Source organism: Boleophthalmus pectinirostris, unplaced genomic scaffold, assembly GCF_026225935.1.
Source record: "Boleophthalmus pectinirostris isolate CB_2022bp ecotype Guang Dong unplaced genomic scaffold, ASM2622593v1 HiC_scaffold_9, whole genome shotgun sequence".
Taxonomy (NCBI): Eukaryota; Metazoa; Chordata; class Actinopteri; order Gobiiformes; family Gobiidae; genus Boleophthalmus; species Boleophthalmus pectinirostris.
The window spans coordinates 33,669,833-33,690,480 of NW_026571541.1; the positions used below are offsets into that span (position 1 = coordinate 33,669,833).

A 20,648-nucleotide genomic window follows, 5' to 3' on the forward strand; every position below is an offset into this window, starting at 1 on the left:
CTATATCTTCCTCGCAGTTCGCACAAAGTTTGTTGCAATGGCGACAAGAATCCAGGAGCAGTTCGCCGCAAAAGAAAGTCCGTTTTTGAGGTCGCTGAAAGAAGAAGACAAGGGGAAAAGCAGCGAAGCTAAACTAAGGTGATTCTTGAAGATTCATTCCAGCGATGGCGCGACTGAAGCAGACGCAGGGTCTAAAGTCTGACGCATTGGTCGCCAAATTACTCCTGGACAGGTCACTTCTGCTTATTATGAAAACGTACTTTATTTCCAAGAGCTAAACAAACGTTTTTCAGGACACGAAAGCGATATCCTATGTCTGAAAACGTAATTTTCAAGGCAAAGAAAGAGTCCGCTTGCTGCTGCGTGTTGTAGTTAGTTCATTCGCACTGAATCTCCGCGCAACCTTCTCTGCACCCCTTTCCTGCTCCTCTCCCCGCTGCCCGATCCGCTCTTCCCCCTGCTCCTCACTTCTCCGGGCACGGAATCTCCGCGCACCCCCTCCCCTCTCCTCTCTCCTCTCCTCTCCTCTCTCCCTGCTCCGCTCTTCTCGTCCGCGAACTAAATGTCCGCGCATCCGCTCCCCCCGCTCCTCACTTCTCCGGGCACGGAATCTCCGCTCCCCTCTCCTCTCTCCTCTCCCTGCTCCGCTCTTCTCCCTGCTCCTCACTTCTCGTCCGCGAACGAAATGTCCGCGCACCCGCTCCCCCCGCTCCTCACTTCTCCGTCTTGCCTAACCAACACTGTAGTTAGTTGTTTACAAGTCATGTGCAGCTCACCGGCTGTAAACAAACCTGTTTCTGGCGTAAAGAGGAGGCCGGAGGAGGCGTTTCTACGTAGGAGCTGTAGGGGAGGGGGGGTGGTTTCACGCATGCGCAACATTTGAAAAAGGACAAACAGTCGCTGGATTTCTCGTTCCTTGGAAAATCCTCTATACAACCTTTAAGTATTTTCTGGCGTTTTTCACGACCTAGAAAACTGGTATAACGGAGCCAACATTGAGTTTTTACTGTCTGTTTTGCGGTTTAGGCAAAGAGTTGTATTTTCAGTTTTAAGATATGCTACTGAAAGTGTGAAATCCAACCGCTTTATAAGGAAAACTGATAAAAATGGAGACCTATTTTTCGACTAACAAGAGTTTTTTTTATTAGAATCTCAAAATCTTGTTTCATTTCCCCATAAGAGACAAAAGCTTTGCATAGAGACACACTTACACGACAGAAACGCACCAGGGACCACATTACCTGAACCCCCTGCTGCTGCCATATTGTACAAAACCTGCTAATGATCACATCTTCACTTTACAGCGAAGGCTTCTGGGAGTTGTAGTGCTGTTGAAACTGGAGTGTAGCAATATGTTTTAGAATATGTTTTACAGAAGAGTGTGTGAGAGAGAATATATGGTGCAGAGGAAGGGAGAGTGAATATATGAAGAGGAGAGGAGAAAAGGATGAGAGGAGGAGGTCAGATGAAGCAGAGGATGAACGGAGAGGGTCAGAGGAGCAAAGGAGACGCTCAGAAGAAGCAGAGGAGAGGGTCAGGTGGAGCAGAGGATTAGAGGAGAAGGTCAGATGGAGCAGAGGATTAGAGGAGAAGGTCAGATGGAGCAGAGGATTAGAGGAGAAGGTCAGATGGAGCAGAGGATTAGAGGAGAAGGTCAGATGGAGCAGAGGATTAGAGGAGAAGGTCAGATGGAGCAGAGGATTAGAGGAGAAGGTCAGATGGAGCAGAGGATTAGAGGAGAAGGTCAGATGGAGCAAAGGATGTAGAGGCGAAGGTCAGATGGAGCAAAGAAGAGGCTCAGAAGCAGCAGAGGAGAGGGTCAGATGAAGCAGAAGAGCAGAGGAGAAGGACAAATGGAGCAGAGGATCCAGAGAGAGAGGATCAGATCAAGCAGAAGATGAGAGGAGAGGGTCAGATGGAGCAGAGAATGAGTGGAAAGGGTCAGATGAAGTGGAGGAGAAGGTCAGATGAAGCAGGGGAAAGGGCCAGACGGAGCGGAGGATGAGAGGAGAAGGTCAGAGGAGCAAAGGATGTAGAGAAGAGGGTCAGATGGAGCAGAGGATGAGAGGAGAGGATCAGATGGAGGAAAGGATGCAGGGGAGAGGATCAGATGAAGTAGAGGAGCAAAGGAGAAGGTCGGATGGAGCAGAGGATGTATGGAGAGGGTGAGATGAAGCAGAGGATGAGAGGAGAGAGTCAGATGAAGCAGAAGATGAGAGGAGAAGGTCAGAAGGAGCAGAGGATGAGAGGAGAGGCGTGGATGAAGCAGAGGATGAGAGGAGAAGGTCAGAGGAGCAAAGGAGAGGGTCACATGGAGCAGAGGATGAGAAGAGAAGGTCAAATGGAGCAGAGAATGCAGAGAAGAGGGTCAGAAGGAGCAAAGGAGAAGGTCAGATGGAGCAGAGGATGAGAGCTGAAGGTCGAATGAAGAAGATGAGAAGAGAGGATCAGATGGAGCAGAGGAGTAGAGGAGAGGATCAGATGGAGCAGAGGATGAGAAGAGAAGGTCAGATGGAGCAGAGGAGAGGGTCAGATTGAATAGAGGAGCAAAAGATGAAAGAAGAAGATCAGAGGGACCAGAGGAGAGGTTCAGATGGAGCAGAGGACTTAAATCTCAGTATCTGTAAATGTATTTAAGTGAAAAACTAAAAGCGCTCGTCGTGTTTCAGGCTAAACTTCGCCTGGAGATGGAGATGGAGCGACTCAGACAAACTCACTCCAAAGACATCGAGAACAAAGACGACGAGGTGGAGGAGATACGACAGTCCTGCAGCAAAAAGGTCAGAGCCACTGTGATGGATTAGAACTAGTAGGATCTGGACACAACACAAACATTTCAAACTCGATTTCAGTAAGAAGAAAAATAGACCTGATACCGACATCGATGCATCATAATAAAAAATAAAAAAAAACACTCCATTTCCGAACAAAACATTGGTTATTTTGTGTTACCGTGTGGTCTATGTGCATGATCAGTATCTACTTTTGAGTTTTAATTTTCATTTATTCTGATTTTTATCTGATTTTCGACTTTTGACGACCTTCGTTTATATTGGATGACCTATAACAACAAGTAGAAATATGGAAGATGTACTAAGCCTCAAATAGGCCACGTTCAGACTGCAGGGCTTAATGCTCAATTCGTATTTTTTTGTGAAGTTCGATTTTTTTTGTGAGGTCGTTCACATTTCCAGTTACACGTGACTTGTATGTGATCTCCAGTGTGAACTTTAAATGTCCCAAAAGTGTCCCACATGCACATTGGAGGACACAACGACGTCACAAGCAGCGAGCGTGCTCAGTGTTTACGAAAGTCGTCTAAACGCTGGGCTTGTCTCTGAAAATCCGGTCCAGTTCTCTGTTTAATTGAGCAAGTTACACGTCCACAGCCGCTTCGTTTGTTTGAGTCTTTAGCCTCCTTGTATTTGACTCACAGGCTCTTTATTTTTTGTTGACATTGGAGCCAGGACGACCTGTAGACGTGCTCGGACATTTCTTTGACAATCATTTCAAAAAACGCCCGGTTCCGATAAAACCACTCCAATTTGGCCTGAAAAGAGTGATCCCCCCCAAATATTAATGAACTGGCTAACCTCGCTTTCCCCTTTAACGAGACTCCGAGCCTGACGTGTAGGTGGGATGAATGTGACCTGACCGTTCAGACGCAAGTTGCATGTCAAAATATTTTATATGTATTGTTTTTTTTAGGAGCACATATCCAAGTGGCCTGGGTCACATTTGAAAAAATCTGAGCTGCTTCGTTCAAACTGTCATTAAAAGATCAGATACAGGTCGCATAAGGGTGAAAAAATCTGATTTGAGTCACTTCAGGCTGCAGTCTGAATGTAGCCATAGACAAAATGCACTTTCTTTAATATTACCCTGTCTTATTGTAGTATTTTAATATATACTCCTCAAAAAAATTAAAGGAACACTTTGAAAACACTTCAGATCTCAATGTGGACAAAAACATGTTGGATCTATACAAATATAGACAGGACAATGTCTGAGGAACAAAATAATGATGTGGACAGGCAAGTCCCCTTATCCAAAATGTAATTTCTGTAACTCAAAATACTTCTCAGTAGCTTGTGTGTCCCTCACATGCTTCTGTAACATGTTTGACAATGTCATGGCTCGCTCCTAATGTGTTTTCAAAGTTTAATTTAATTTAATTTTTTACTTAAATTTTTTTGAGTGGATCAAAGCTATTATACTTTTTTTTTTTTAAAGGTATATGTAAATAATAATAATGTTAAAATGTAAATCAGTGTAAAAACTAATTTCATTTATATTTTCTCAATTTAAAATTTTAATTAGAATGATAATATTTTAATGACCCATTTTGACCAAGTTTTCAGTTACACAGTAATAGGGGTGTAACGATATCCAAATCTCACGGTACAATATTTATTGCGATATTTTGAAGAGGCTGATATAATTGGATGGGACACTTTTTTGCTTTTAAAATACCTTGACCTTGATACCTTTACCTCCCAACTTTGCAGCGAACATTTTGTACGTGGAGCCATCAAAGCAAAACCCCGATCCCTCCCTCAACCTTGGTTATAAATTTAAAACGTCAACGCCAAAGCGAAAGGCACCAACTGTTCACCAAGAAACACCTTCCACTGCAAAGAGACCAAGACGTGATGTTGCTGTAAAACCACAAGAACAAGAAAGTGCAGCTCAGTCTGTTTGTCTTCTGTATTTCTCCATTAACAAACGGGATTTTGTTTTGTTGGCGCTCCACATACAAAATGTTTGCTGTAAACTCGGGATGATTTCTTAGGCAGCCAAATGTTTGAATTCTGCCCATCGCCTTCGCCTTTCACTATTTTTCAATTCCGTTGGGAAGGGAAACAGTTTGAACGGAGGTTTGCAGTCACACACATCTGATTCCCTGAGTTCGCAAACTTCCAAAGCCCGTTTTCCGCTGTTAGGATCCAACAACCACAACAATTAACAATGTCCGAATCCCAAAACTAAAATATGACAATATCAGAACCAGAAACAAAAGCGATATGGTTCAAAAGACTTGAAAAGATCGACTTTGACAATAGACACATCCCACTGGGAAAACAAACATGGCGGTTTGATGCTCACTTCTTCTGAGGATCCTTCCCAGTATGCATTGCGCGATGACCGGAAGTCTGAAATTTGGAATGCATTATGTATTATCCCAAGAATTCAATCTTCTTTCTTCTTCTTCATGTTGTCTGCGCTGAAATGAATCATGGGATATGTAGTTTCCGATGTTCATAAGCTGTTCCTACTGTAAAACCATGTGTTTAAGCAAAGGAACTTGTAATTCGATATATTGTGAGACTTTTGACGATACGATATCACGATATTTCAGTTATTGTTACATCCCTACACAATAGTCGATGCTATCTTCTCAATCTTGCACTGAGAATATTTAGTTCAGTTGTTTTTATTGTTTTGTGCAAGACTGAAATATCAAATTCCCATTCAATTCTGAGAAAAGTTAAAATAAAAGGTTTTTGTCGTGTTACTTTTTTTTACTCTCACACGTTGGTTTGAGCGTAGGCGGCGCGGCCAGAATTGCTTTGTCAAGTGCCCTTCCACCGTTGTTGTTTTTAAATGACAAATCGCCCAAATTCCACTCGTGATTTATGATGTAATTAGTAAACATAACCTTACTCTGACCTTTGCACCTCTCCCGTCAGCGATGCTATTGGCCGATCGAGGTCATGTGACTCGGCCGGTTCGGATAGTGCAGCGTTGGCGCCGCTTTAGCATTAGCCCGTATTCCCATTAAGACGATAGTGCTTTTGTATTGTTTTTTTCCAGCCTCATTAGCCCCAGTGTAATTAGCTTCGGCGCACTTCCACTCGCGCCTGTGCTGACTCGGCCGTTCCTCTGGCATTTACATAAAGCATTAAGCTAAACAAATGAAGACGGAGACAGATGGGACGAGGGTTTAATGACTTGGGTTGTTTTGTCGCTACAACTATTTTATAGATTAAAGTGGACAAGGATATAAATACGTCTCGTACATTAAAAAATAAAACTGAAACTCCCGGCAAAAACGAAGAGACAATTTGATCTTCACTTATTAATACAGACGGATGTGAGACGATGACTTGACCTTTGGAGCTTTTAGACAAAAACGTGTGCCTCAATTTTCCCCAGAAAGATGCATTTAAAGGGGCACTATGTAACATTTCCAGAGTACCGTATTTTTCGGACTATAAATCGCACTGGATTGAAGGCGCAATATCAATAATGTTGAATTTTCTCGTTGAACATTCTCTTTGTTCCGGCTTTAAATCCTCGATCTCGGGAATCGTTGCCAACACAGAATGTCTGTCTCTTCGCTGTTTGGCTCGTGTCCGAACTCGCACTTCTGGGAATTTTGCGAACCGTCTAGTGTATTCCGATTCCCGACCTAGTCGCTGGAGAGAAATGAAACTGAGCGTAGGCACAAAAAGAAATTGAGACGATTATAAGAAAGAGGGCAAGCCTTGGGGTATAGTTAGTGATGGGTGAGTGGAGCCTCGTGAAGCATTGACACCTCAGTCGCAATATTGTCTCAAATGGTTGGACGTGTCTGAGGCCTTTGAGAAACACTGACCTCTAGTGGACAAATTTAACCATTGGCTCGCAGGTGTCTCAGCATCGATGAAGTATTGTTAGTGTAAGACAGTACTTGTGTGCAGAGCGACACCGTACCAACAACAACAATAATGATCCATCCATCCATCCATTTTCTTCCGCTTATCCGGGGCCGGGTCGCGGGGGCAGCAGCCTAAGCAGGGACTCCCAAACTTCCTTCACCCCAGACACGTCCTCCAGCTCCTCCGGGGGACCCCGAGGCGTTCCCAGGCCAGCCAAGAGACATAGTCCCTCCAGCGTGTCCTGGGTCTTCCCCGGGGCTTCCTCCCGGTGGGACATGCCCGGAACACCTCCTGAGGGAGAGGTCCAGGAGGCATCCGGAACAGATGCCCAAGCCTCAACCGGCTCCTCTCGACGTGGAGGAGCAGCGGCTCTACTCCGAGCTCCTCCCGTGTGACTGAGCTCCTCACCCTGTCTCTAAGGGAGCGCCCAGCCACCCTGCGGAGGAAACTCATTTCGAGCGCTTGTATCCGCGATCTCGTCCTTTCGGTCACTACCCAGAGCTCATGACCATTGTTGGCTATGGTCAACAATAATGATGATGATTTAAAATAATATGTAAAGAGCAACATAAATAGCAGCTGTAAATAAGAAAATAGGTGTTATCTTGTTAGGTGGAATTAGACCAAAGTGATCCCAAACCATGGATCGCTTTTCTTCCACTTGTAGATGCCATCGAAAATGAAACAAATCCCAAAAGTCGCCAAAATCACCACTATCGTCACACGACACTCCTCCTCACTACCCAACATTTTAAAGAAATATTGGTGCATCTTTTATACTGTAGCAGTTTAGCGCTCGTCAAACCACAGAAGTGCGCTGAACCAATCGCAGAGCGGAACATTCACCGAGCCAATGAAACGCTTCGATACACTGAAGCGACTGACACGCAGAGCGAAGCAGTCGGGGGAGGGACCCACACTTCGACACTTTGGTCACGTGAGCGGCTGCTGCGAGACGAGCTCCGAGGCAGCGCTTTGGAGCAATTTGTTTCAGAAAGAACGAGACGCAAAGTTTAGCTTCAAAATTACACATTTACTATGGTAATGGGCATTTAATTAACCAGATTTTTGTTATTCAGCACAGTGGTATGATTCCGAAATCCTTTGGCGAGCTACTTGGAAGCGGCTGGAGAGCTACAGGTAGCTCCCGATGGCTTTAAAAAGCAATAAAAAACGTTTCTCTTTGAGCAAACATTCTCGCCCCCTCAGATTTCGAGCTGCTATGAGTGATTTTATTATGAATGTATCTTCTGCTGTTTTTATCTGAAGCGCTTTGTGACCTGTGTCTGTGGAAAAACTCTATATAAATAAACTTTACTTACCATACTCACTTTTAAATCCTTAAAAACACGAACCAATGACTGATGTCTGTTTTTGCCTTGTTGTTTTTTTTTTTTTTCAGTTGAAACAAATGGAGCTGCAGCTGGAGGAGGAGTACGATGAGAAACAGAAGGTTCTGAGGGAGAAGAGAGATCTGGAGTCGAAACTGCTCTCGGCGCAGGACCAGGTACAGACTGCACGGAGTTTAATATTTTAACTGTGAGGAGTGAAAATGTTAATAAAACTTAAAAAAATATGTAGCAATAAAAATAGCAAGTTATTTACAGGATTTTATAAGGAAAACTGTGCAAAGATGATGTATTTTTTGCTGGATTATTGAGCCGAGTTGGAGATTGTGGCTCTGGTCTACAGTAGTGACTCTTCTTTTCTCTTTTCTCTTATCACGTATATTTTTTGTTTTTGTTTTGTTCGCAGGTTCGTGGTGGAGACGTGGAGACAGAGAAGCGTCTGAGGAAAGACCTGAAGAGGACCAAAGCCCTTCTGGCCGACGCTCAGATCATGTTGGACCACATCAAGAACAACGCCCCGAGCAAAAGGGAGATCGCACAGCTCAAAAATCAGGTACACAACTCAAAAAAAAAAACAACAACAAAAAAAAAACAGGTACACAGCTTAAAAACCAGGTACACAGCTAAAAAAAAAACACGTACACAGCTTAAAAAAACCAAAAAAAAAAAAAACAGGTACATACACAGCTTAAAAAATACAAAAAAAACCCAAAACATGTACACAGCTAAAAAAAAATAAATAAATAAATAAAACTGGTACACAGCTCAAAAAAACCCAAAATTGGTAAACAACTCAAAAAAGAAAAAGGTACACAGCTAAAAAAAAATAATAATTATAAAAACAGGTACTCAACTCAAAAACCAGGTACACAGCTAAAAAAAAAACAGGTACACAACTCAAACAAAACAAAACAAACAAACAAAAAAAACTGGTACACAGCTCAAAAAAAATAAAAATAAAATTGGTACACAACTCAAAAAAAAAAGGTACACAGCTAAAAAAATAATAATAATAATAAAAACAGGTACTCAACTCAAAAACCACGTACACAGTTAAAAAAAAACTGGTACACAACTCAAAAAAAAGAAAAAACAGGTTAACAGCTCAAAAAAAAACAACAATTGGTACACAACTCAAAAAAGAAAAAAGGTACATAGCTCAAAAAAACAGGTTCACAACTCACGGTCGGTGTTAAAGTTTTAACATATCTGAGTTCTGAAAGTTTGGACTCTCATTCAATTTTTATTTTTTTGTTTTGTTATGTAGCAAAGAAAAAAAAGTGAATTAACTCTAGTATAGCAATATTTTTTTTTAAATATAGTTTATAACCCATCCATCCATCCATTTTCTTCCGGGCCGCGGGGGCAGCAGTCTAAGCAGGGACTTTTTATAACCAAATCTTCAAATTAGCCCCTTTGCCTTGTCAAAAAATATTTAATTTAGTTAACTTTTGTCTTTATTAAATAGTTCCATATGCTCTATGTTGCTTCATATATTTGATGTCTTCTGTATGTATGTAAAATTAAGAAAGAAGTGATGAAAAAAAATTAAATAAAAGAGGATGAGTCCAAACTTTTGACTGGTATTGTATATATTGGTATAAAATAAAAAAATCCATGTCATGCCGTTTCTACAGTCTGCTTTTACAGTCCCGTTTTGCTTTTCCTGACTCACTCTGTCTGTCTCTGTCTCTGTCGGTTTTCAGTTGGAGGAGTCGGAGTTCACGTGCGCCGCGGCGGTCAAAGCTCGTAAGTCGATGGAGGTGGAGATCGAGGACCTTCACGTTCAGATGGAGGACATCTCCAAAGCCAAACAGACGGTCAGTGCGCCGGGTTTACGAGGCCTGAAACCAAAACAAACACGCGGCGCTACAGCTGCTCATTTACTGCAGAAAACTCAGACTGAGACGAGCTTCACTGATCCACAAGGGAAATTACTTGGACACAGTAGCTCACACATCACAGTATAATATAATAACAAAAAGAAAAAGTATAAATGGTAATAATAAACTCTAAATAAGTAAAAAAAAAAAAAAAGCAAGAGACTGATTTCAAATAAGGCGTAATAATATAACTGTATATATACAAGTAAATAAAAATAAAGTTATACAATAATCCAAATTATTTCAAAGTAGAGTGGCCAAAAATTCAACTCAAGTAACTACAAGTACTTCAAAATAGTATTACTAGTATTATTATAAGTAGAAGTGGTCCAAGAAATGACTTAAGTAATGATAAAAAAAAAAAAAACTGGTCTAGGCTGTGAAAATTTTTTAAAATGAATATGAGTGTAACAGTTCACGGTTCAGTTCATTTTTGGTACAGTTTTGGACAAAATGCAAAATCTTCAGTTTTTATTATAGGTCCATGGTCAAAATTGGATAAAACAGGAAACGGTCATTATCCATTTTTTCCATTACTCGTTTCAACACAAAATTGAAAACTGAAAAAAATAAATTGTTATTTTGGTTTTGGAGACAAATAATGAAGAAAATACCATATTTTCTGCACTATAAGGCGCTCTGGATTATAAGGCGCACTGTCATTGAATGGTCCATTTTTGTACTTTTTTCACATATAAACCGCACCGGACTGTAGGGCGCATTAAATGAAACACAACAGTTAGATAAATCAGTCAGACTTTATTTAACGCGTTCACAATAACTCTCAACTTTGTTCGTAAAAAAAAAAATACTGTCTGAGACTCTAAATTGTTAGTGTATTCACAATAACTCATAATTGTTCAAACAGTTGCACACCCGCCTTCCTCTCGTCATTATCCGAGTCAGTGTGGTTACTGTTCCCTGGCAGTTCAGTGATGATTCTGGTCTTGGTGAAAGCTCGGACCACAGTTGATACTGATCCTTAGTCCAGGCGTCCACGATCTGTTGGCAGATCAATGGCGTAAGTCGCTCAGCGCTGTCTCTCTGTCTTGGTGAATGTGTTTTCTCCTTCTCTTGTTGAGTTTAAAGTGGGTGTTGTGAGCGTGTCTCTTGACAGGTGCATTTTGATATTAAAAGGAATCACAGTATGTATTATAGTATTATAGTATTGTAGTATTACTCCTGATGCTCCTGACTACGGGAGCCATAATGCTGCAAGTGGAGTGGCTTTGTAGTTTACTAAAGTCGTACTAAGACACCCCAATAAATTCATATACCGTATTTTCCGCATTATAGGGCGCTCTGGATTATAAGATCATTAAATGGTCTATTTTCGAACTTTTTTCACAAATAAACCACACCAGACTTTAAAGGGGAAACAGCAGTGTGATGGGTGAGTGGTTTTGTTTGTTTGTTCGTTCACGGTGACTCTGGGCTTTGTTCAGTTGTGGTGTGTAGGGAGGGTGCTGTCTGGGACGCTGGATTGTCGGTGTGTTCGCAGTGACTCAGTTGTTCAGCTGTGTCCAGAAGCGGCACATTGCGCTTGATTTTTCGGTTCGTTCCTCCGTTCCGTTCCTCGTCGGCGTGGATGGAGTGATGAGTGTGTCTGTGGATGTTTTTCGCTGCGCGGTCGCTGTCTGCTCCGTGTGTGTTTGCGGCTTTGTAGTTTACTGAAGTCGTCCTGGGACGCCTGAGTGGATTCGTGTATAGGGCGCTCTGGAATTGTGGGGCACGCAGTCGTTTTTTGATGAGGTTGGAGGCTTAAGAGCGCGTCTAATAGCCCGGAAAATACGGTATAAGGCTCACTTGATTATAAAGCGCGCAGTCATTTTTTGATGAAATTAAAGGCTTTTAAGTGCGCCCTGTAGTGCAGAAAATACGGTAGTTGTTTTTTTCATTTTTCGGTATTTTTGGTTTTAATTTGAATAACGAATGAACGAATGACACATGGATTGGTTACTCAAACGTGAATAAAACAAAACACAGCTCCAGGTCTGTTTTCGAGGAGGTAACAACATTAGAACACGACTTAAACCTCACATGTGTCAGTTTTGTGTCATGTAGGACCTTTAAATTCAGCACTGCGCAGATACAATAACAATGCATTACCTTCGTCTCGCCTCTCGGTTAAATTAATCTCAGGTGGAAGCGTCTCGTCTCCATCTGTGCTTGAGGAGGAGCTCTTGTGGAGAGCGAAGTTTTGCCTTTAGCTAAAGATGCAGGGTCAGAGGTCGCACCTGTTCAGCTGCTGCTCCTCCCACTCCTCAGCTGTTGTTGTGGAGAATTTTCGTAACGGTGAATAAAAACTGGTCATAATGGAGTTCGCAAAACACCGCTCGGAATATTAAAATAACACACAATGTATTCGTTTCTTTTCTTATTTTATTTTATATTTTTTTGCGTTTTAATTGTTTTGGACCAGTTATATCATTTTTATTTAGATTTAGATTTAGATGCAGCTTCACTGGTCAGTTTTTTCTCAGGTTTTATTAATATTTCTGCACTTTTTTGGAGATTCAGCTGCTTTATCTGTTTTTTAAAGCTTCACTGTGTAACTTTTGGAAGAGAGTCCATCGCCTGCCTTGCCCTGAATGTTCCATGATCTGCAAAAAACAAAATCTAGTCAAGTTACGATGACGTGAATTAAGAAAGTTTTGTCGTGATTTGAGTAAATTTCACTTCACGAGTAAAATTATCTGCCCGTGGAACAAGATTTTTTTGTGCTTAAAATATAAAAATGCATCTTGCTCCACTTAAAATAAGAAACAAAATTTGAAAAAACACACTTATTCCATTAGTAGGTACTTTTATTTGTCAAGTTGAATCGACTCAAATAAAGTAAAATGTTCTTAATTTACGTCTATGTTTATATGACGATGGTCTGAACAGAAGACGAAAAGTGGCGTCGCGTCTTCACTTTTTATTTCGCGTTCAGACGAGTGTTTTCAGGAGGAAATCTGCGTGTATACAGTGATGCAAAAGTGTGTGGAATTCGATTGTGTTTGCATACCAGGCGGCTCAATGGTGATGTTTGTGACGTAAACGCGTACACGGCGTGAGCAGATCTGACCAGAGTTTTGCATCTTGGGCAGTTTAGACGGAAACACAACGCTATTCAACTTTTCCACTCTGGAGGATGGTTTCAGATTTTTTTGCGTTTTTAAGCCCCAAAAACGCCGTCACCGTCTAAACCAGTGGTGTCAAACTCAGGCCCGGGGGCCAGATACGGCCCTCTAAGACCTTTAATCTGGCCCTCGGCTGATTTTCTACTAAAATATTTTAATTACATTTTCTATTAAAATCTTGGTAATTTTCTGTGGTGTTTATCACAGCAGCGTCTCCAGCGTCTCTGTACGTGGCCCCTCCCACCAGAGCAGCACAAATGAAGACTTGTCTCTTTCCAAACGCTCTTAAAGGACGATCGTTTTGACTGTTGACCGTGACACCCTCATCAGAAAAATGTCCAACATGAGAAAAGTGGAGCCGAGTGCAGGATTTTCCAAGAAAAATTTACTTCTTCCTATTTGCATCCAAAGTTCATGTTAAAACATTGTGTTGAAATTGCATTTTTCTTAAAGTTTCAGGTTGTTCATAATATTATAATATTTTGTAAAAGAAAGAGTTCATCAATTAAAAAACATTTCTGTAATAGATTTGTGTTTCTCTGCACAAATATTTGAACTTATTGCTGTTTTTGGAGTGTATATGCCATGAGTTTTCTGATCCAGCCTCTTTGGGATCAAAGGTTGGATAGTAATGATTTTGACACCCCTGCTCTAAACGAAAGGCACTTCCGATAAAATATTTTGTCCTTTTTACCTGCAAGCGTTTTCATGTAAACAGGCCCAAAGTCATTTAAATTTAACTAGATATTGTTTTTTTTTCCAGTGTGGTTTGGTATTATCTTATCTAATTTTCATTTATTCAATTACAGGTGTTTTTATAGCCAAAAATACGTCTTGTCTCCATGAAGATAGATACATTTTAGGCCATTTCAAATCAACATCTTCACGGAGAATAGGACGTTTTGGACCTTCAGATTAATTAAAAACCTTCAAATTAATTAAAAACCTATATTTCAGTTATAGTACGCTTCACAATTTAATAGAATTTCCAGTTTGTGAAAATAAAATGTACTTTTCTCTAACATTGCATGCCATTTTTGTACAATATGAGCCCTCAGATGCCACTTGTCCCTCGGCCGCTCTTAGCATTTTTTCACCCATTCAAATGTAAGTATAGTTCATGTTCTGTATTATTCCTGCAAGGCGAAAATACGTGGATAAAATGACCTCTAAAACACTTTGTTAATAGTTTGTTATTGGGACTATAGAGACACAAGTGTATGATTTGGATTTAAGGTCCAAATTCAAGTTAGAAAAGTTAGACTCGGGTTATAGAAAATGATGCATTGTTGTTGTCGAACAAATTACATTTCTCTCACCTCAGATTAAATTTAGTGCTTCACTGATTCTGCAGAAATCGTCCACGTTTTTCAGTCCCTTGTGATAGTTTTTGTTTCATTTCAAATCCAAATATAGCCCACCTTTTGTATTTTTATTGCGAGCAGATAAAATGTGGATAAAATGACCTCTGAAACACTTTGTTGTTTAAACGCTTTTACATTTATATGATTTAGATTTAAATTCAGATTCAAGTTAAAAAAGTTAGACTCAAGTTATAGAAAAGTTATGTCCAAAATTGATATCTCTGTGTCCTTTATCTTTTTTATTATTATTATTATTATTATTGTTTGTCAGCGACTCATCGTTTTCGAACAAAAGGAAATTTAGTGTTTCATCGATTCTGTAGAAATCTACCATGTTTTTCAGTCCCTCGTGATATTTTTTTTCCAAATATAGTCCGTTAGATTTAGTATTTTTATTGCGAGCAGATAAAACTTGAGAAAATGTGCGGATAAAATGACCTTTAAAACACTTTGTTGATAGCCTGTCATTGGGGTCGACCTATAGAGATACATTTATCTGAGCTAAAGTAAGAAAAGTGTATAAAATTCTGTTTTATTTTTTATAGAGAGGAGTATTGGTCTGGCTCCTTTCCCTCCATTGCTTCTCGAACAAAAAAAAAAAAGATTGTCCAATCAGTGACTCACTGGTTAGAAAGCTGCAGAAATCTACCATGTTTTTTCAGCCTCTTGTGATGTTTTTTTTTGCCTTATTTTCTGATTTAAATTTTACTTTATTTATGTACTAATGGTCCTCGCTCCCCTATTGCGCTTTGCTTTATTTTTGCCTATTCAAATCCAAATATAGTCCACACTTTGTATTTTTATTGCGAGCAGATAAAACGCTGATAAAATGACCTTTAAAACACTCTGTTGATAGCGTTGTCATCGGGGCCGACCTCTGTCTCGAACCTCCTCCCGGTGAACGGCACAAACGGCGGCGCAAACCGTCGCGCCGCAAATGGTGATTGCATAAATTGTCCTTTTATGATTCTCTGGACACATTTTCGTCTCCAATTCCAGCGCGCCTCATGCAAATACCTCTCCTCTCCGCTCAGACGAGTCCACATTGTCACTCGCGGCTCCTTCCTCGTAATTGTGGCGCTTTGAGAAAATTGCCCTGCGTGTTTTTATGTTTCCACGGAGACATAACGCCGGCGTTGGGAGAGGAGGGAGTCCAAACCTGCTCTCTGCTTTGGCGGCGAGAGTAGAAGCTGATTGGTAAAAATGTTAAATGAGTTCTGATTTGGTACTTTAAAGACGAGATGTTATGCAGAGTTGGGGTTTTTTTTAGCTTTCTGCCGTGTTATAACGTCGTTTCCTCGTCAAGAACACGCCTAGAGAGGTTTTAGATGTCATACGTGCCTGTTTGTGTAATTTAGCGATCTCTCTTTGGCCGTAATCAAACCCTCTTTACGGTTAGCAGTGGGATTCTGTACAATTCTCCGCCCGCAAACATACGTTACCCATGATCCCACAGCACAATTCACCATAAATCAGGGGTCTTCAGTGTTTTTCAGGCCAGGGACCCACAACTATAAATAATCTGTGTATCATTTGTTCATTCGTTTTTCAATATAAAACCAAAAATAAGAAAATGAAACAAACAACACTTTTCTTCATTATTTTTCTCCAAAACCAAAATGAAAAACAGATAATGATTTGTTTTTTCAGTTTTCGATTTTGTGTTTAAATGAAAAATGGAAAAAACAGATAACAGCCGTTTACGCATATAAAACCCACTGTCTGTAACACGGCCGTTTCCCGTTTACGTGACTCCCATGACTGTGATGTTGGACTTTTGCACTGCATACGGACTGAACCGGGACTGATCCAGGTCTGGGACCAGACCAAGACTAGACCTGGACCAGACCTGGGACCAGACCAAGACTAGACCGGGACCAGACCAAGACCAGATCGGGACCAGAGCAGACTCCGAGCTTTGACTCCGAGCCTCCGCGGGGTCCAAGCCTCAGCTTCGAGCTCTGGCAACACGGTGATCTAAATGGGTCCTGGTCAAGTGGTAACGGAGGGAAACAGGGGCAGATTTTTTACATTCAAATGTCTCTTATTCAGAAACTAGAGGGACTATTGAAATAAGTAAAGTATCAGAATGTAGGAAAGAGTTACACTCCAACAGGGTCAAGTTAAACAAAAATTTAAAAACTCATGTCGGTAACGGAGGGAATGAAATATGCAGCACTTTTTGGGCAATAAATCCAAACAGTGATAACTCTTGGTTCTCACTTACATATCCTTAACAAACTGGTTTGAATATTTGCTTCAAATAGTTTTCTACCATATGGTACAAGATTAGGTTGAAAAACCTCTTACTTTTTGACTCATGAGATTTTTTATTAAGAAAGTTCATGGTAACGGAGGGAAAAGTAACGGAGGGAAAATTGTCAAACAAGTAGAAGGTGCAGGATTTTACATAATTTGTCAACTTTTTTCTTCTGAATACTTTAATATTACTTCAAAATGAAAGGAAACTATTTCTATACAAAATATGTCAGTCCTTCCAAGCAAATTTTTTATCATTTTAAATACTTTTTTTTTTTAAAAATCATGTACCTTCATCAACAGTTCAAAGATGGAATAACACAAGATATGATGAAATACATCCATTTATTTACATGATTTTCAGGTCTTTGAAATTTGGGAAATAATTTTTGTTCCATGTTTCATACATGGTCTGTTTAAAACGTATGGAACTTTAGAACCAAAAATGGTACAGAAAAAAGGTCAACAGTTTCATAAACTAGAGTACATATGTATCTGTTCAATACATTTTTATATCAGATGCATTAAATTGAATTTTTGGCCTTGTTGTTTACTTCTGCTTGACCGGGCCCAAATATGTTGTAATACCTCCACTTTAAGGTTTTGGATTGTACATGCTTTATTGTTTCCATGGAGATGCCGTTGCTTTGCCTAGAATGTTTCACAATGTGGCATTAATCTTACTCAAATGCTCAAAAACACCTTGAAAAACCTGCTTTACTGTTGTGGGCAGCGCAGCCTCTCCGTAGATCTTGCCATGTATCTTTAGGAAAAACTTTCACATCTCCACGGAGACGGGCAGGAAGTGTACCCTCCTTCAGAAAAGTGACAGAGTGCAGCTTTAAAATAGAGGCCGTCCTCACGCTTATTGTAAATGATCAGTTCCAACGAGGGCACGTCTCAACTCAAACCTCTTATATGTAAACGAATTTGCCCCAGATTCTCTTCAGGTATTTTTAGCTCTTTCTCACAGCGCACACCTTCCTCTCTTCTTTCTCTCTCTCTCTTTCTCTCCTCCTCTTTCACTCTTTTCCTCCTTTCTGCCACTCCTCCTCCCCACTCTCTTCTTCTCGTCTAATCTGCCTCCTTTTCCTCTCGCTCTTTCCTCTCTCGTCTTCTCTCTCGTCTCATCTCTCCGTCTGTGTCCCCTGACTCTCCATCCTCTCGCTGTCTCCTCCTCTTTCTCTCCCTCTCTGTTCTCTCCTCTCCTCTCTCTCTTCCTCTCCCCCCCTCTCTTTCTCTTCCTCTGTTCTCTCTCTCCCTTTTTCTCTCTCCCTCGCTCTCCTCTTCTGTTCTCTCTCTCTTACTGTCTCTCCTCCTCGGTTCTCGCTCTCCTTTTCTCTCGCTGCTCTCTCTTTCTCTCTCCTCTCTTCTGTCTCTTTCTCTCTGTTCACTCCCCTCTCTCTCTCTCCCCCCTCCCTTCTCTCCTCCTCTGTTCTCTCTTTTCCTCTGTCTCCTCTCTGTTCTCTCTGTCCCTCTCTCTCTCTTTCTCTTCTCTCCTCCTCCCTCTCTCTTCTCTCTCTTCTCTCTCTCTCTATCTCCCTCTCTCTTTCCCTCCTCCTCTGTCTCTCTCTCTTTCCTTTCTCTCTTCTCTCTCTCCTCTCCCTCCTCTTCTGTTCTCTCTCTCCCTTTCTCTCACTTCTCTCTTTTTCTCTCCTCTCTTCTCTCTCTTTCTCTCTGTTTGCTGTCTCTCTCTCTTTCTCTCTCTCCTCTCCTCGCTCTCTCCTCTGTTCTCTCTTTCCCTTTCTCTCTCTTTCCTCTCTCTCTCTTACTCTCCTCTCTCCTCTCTCTTGCTCTCTCTTCCCCTATCCCCTCTCTCCTCCTCTGTCCTCTTTTTCCTCTCTCTCCTCTCTGTTCTCTCTCTCTCTTCCTCTCTCCCCCCTCCTCTCTGTTCACTGTTTACCTTTATCTCTCTTTCCTCCCTCTCTCTTCTCTTTCTCTCTTAATCTCCTCCTCTCTCCTCTGTTCTCTCTCTCTCTCCTCCTCCTCCTCTCTGTCCTCTCTCTCCCTCTCTCTCCTCCTCTGTTCTCTATACCTCTCCCTCTCTCTCTCTCTCTCTCCCTCTCTTCTCTCTCTCTCTCTCTCTCTCTGTTCTATCTCTCTCACTCCCTCTCTCCATCTCTCTCTCCTCTCTTCTGTCCCCCTCTCTCTCTCTCTCTCCTTCTCTTTGCTCTTCTCTCTCTCCCTCTCTCTCCTCTTCTGTCCATCTCTCTCTCTCTCCTCCTCCTCCTCTCTGTCCTCTCTCTCCCTCTCTCTTCTCCCCCCTCTCTCTCCTCCTCTCTTCTCCCCCCTCTCTCTCACCCTCTCTTCCTCTCTCCTCCTCTGTTCTATCTCTCTCACTCCCTCTCTCCATCTCTCTCTCCTCTCTTCTGTCCCCCTCTCTCTCTCTCCTTCTCTTTGCTCTTCTCTCTCTCCCTCTCTCTCCTCTTCTGTCCATCTCTCTTCTCTCTCCTTCTCTTCGCTCTTCTCTCTCTCTCCATCTCTCTCTCCTCTTCTGTCCATCTCTCTCTCTCTCTCCTTCTCTTCGCTCTTCTCTCTCTCCCTCTCTCTTCTCCCCCCTCTCTCTCCTCCTCTGTTCTCTATACCTCTCTCTCTCTTCTCCTCTCTTCTCCCCCCTCTCTCTCACCCTCTCTTCCTCTCTCCTTCTCTGTTCTATCTCTCTCACTCCCTCTCTCCATCTCTCTCTCCTCTCTTCTGTCCCTCTCTCTCTCTCTCTCCTTCTCTTCGCTCTTCTCTCTCTCACTCTCTCTCTCTCTCCTTCTCTTTGCTCTTCTCTCTCTCCCTCTCTCCTCTTCTGTCCCTCTCTGCCTCCTCTCTCCTCCTCTGTTCTTTTTCTCTCCCCCCTCACTCCTGTCTCCCTCTCTCTCCTTCTCCCCTCCACCGTTCTCTCTCTCTTCTCCCTTCCCCCTCTTACTGTCTCTTCTCTCTGTTCTCTCCCTCTCTCGCTCTCCTCTCCTCCTTTCTTCTCTCTCCTCTCTTCTTTCTCTCTGTTCTTCGCGTGTTTCTCTTGTAAACAAAACACAAATAAACCTTTCCCCCGATAATAACCCGAGACGCTCTTTTTGATTTCTGTTCTATCTTTGGAAATCTTTAATCAGATTCGAGCTCGGCTGTCACCTCATCCCCCTCTCATCTCTCTCTCTCTCTCTCTCTCTCTCTTTTCCATCTCTCTCCGCTCCCTCCTTCATATCTTCTCTCTCTCCTTTCATCTTTTCTTGTCTCTCACATTCTCTTTGCTCTTCTTCTCTCTTCTTCCTCGTCTTGAGTTTATTATCCCGTACTTGAATCCCCTCATTATTTCCCTCTTTCCTCCCTCTCTCTTTCTTCCCGTCTTCTTTCTCTCTCTCTCTTTCTTTCCTTCTTAAATGAGTTTATTAACCTACTTGAATCTCCATATTACTCATCATTTATTAACCCTCCTCCTCTTTCCTCTCTCCCTCTCTTCTCTCTTCCCTCTCTCCCTCCGTACTTGACTCCCCGTATTATCCATCATTTGGGCTCATCCCTCGTTCCTCTCCTCTCTCCATCCCTCTGCATTATCCCTCATTACCTAAATAGGATTAGCGCGGCGCGGGTCCCTCGGCTGCGGTGCTAAAGGTGTAAGCTAATTACACTTGTCGTTTATGAGTCGGGGGCTTAAATAAACGGAGAGACGACGCTCGCCCACGTCAGAGGAGGAGAGGAGGAGAGGAGGGAGGGATGTACAAGACGAAGGGCAGTTGGACGTGAGGAGCAGAGAGAGAGAGAGAGAGAGAAAGAGGGAGGAGGTGTAGTAAGAATTTAAGATATTTGTATTCGTGATTCTTCAGGTTCTCTTTCTTGTTTCTCTCTCCTCCTCCTCTCTTTCTCTCTCTTTTTTCTTCTCTGTTCCCCCCGTCTTCCCTCTCTCTCTCTCTCTCTCTCTCTCTCTCTCTTCTCCTGTCTCTCTTGCTTCCTGTCTCTCTCCTCCTCTTTCTCCCCTCTCTCTCTCTCTCCTGTCGCTTTCTTCCTCTCTCCTCTCTCTTTCCTCCCTCTCTCCTCCTGTCTT

At 41.9% G+C, this 20,648-nt stretch overlaps 1 protein-coding gene across 1 annotated transcript in view; it reads left to right on the top strand.

Moving 5' to 3' along the window:
- LOC110172745 (unconventional myosin-XVIIIa-like) overlaps window positions 1–20,648 on the top strand; it is a 297,696-nt gene that overhangs the window by 197,705 nt on the left and 79,343 nt on the right. The window contains 4 exon segments of the mRNA XM_055166713.1: window positions 2,670–2,780; window positions 8,044–8,148; window positions 8,397–8,543; window positions 9,697–9,810. Coding sequence (XP_055022688.1) covers window positions 2,670–2,780; window positions 8,044–8,148; window positions 8,397–8,543; window positions 9,697–9,810 — 477 coding nt within the window.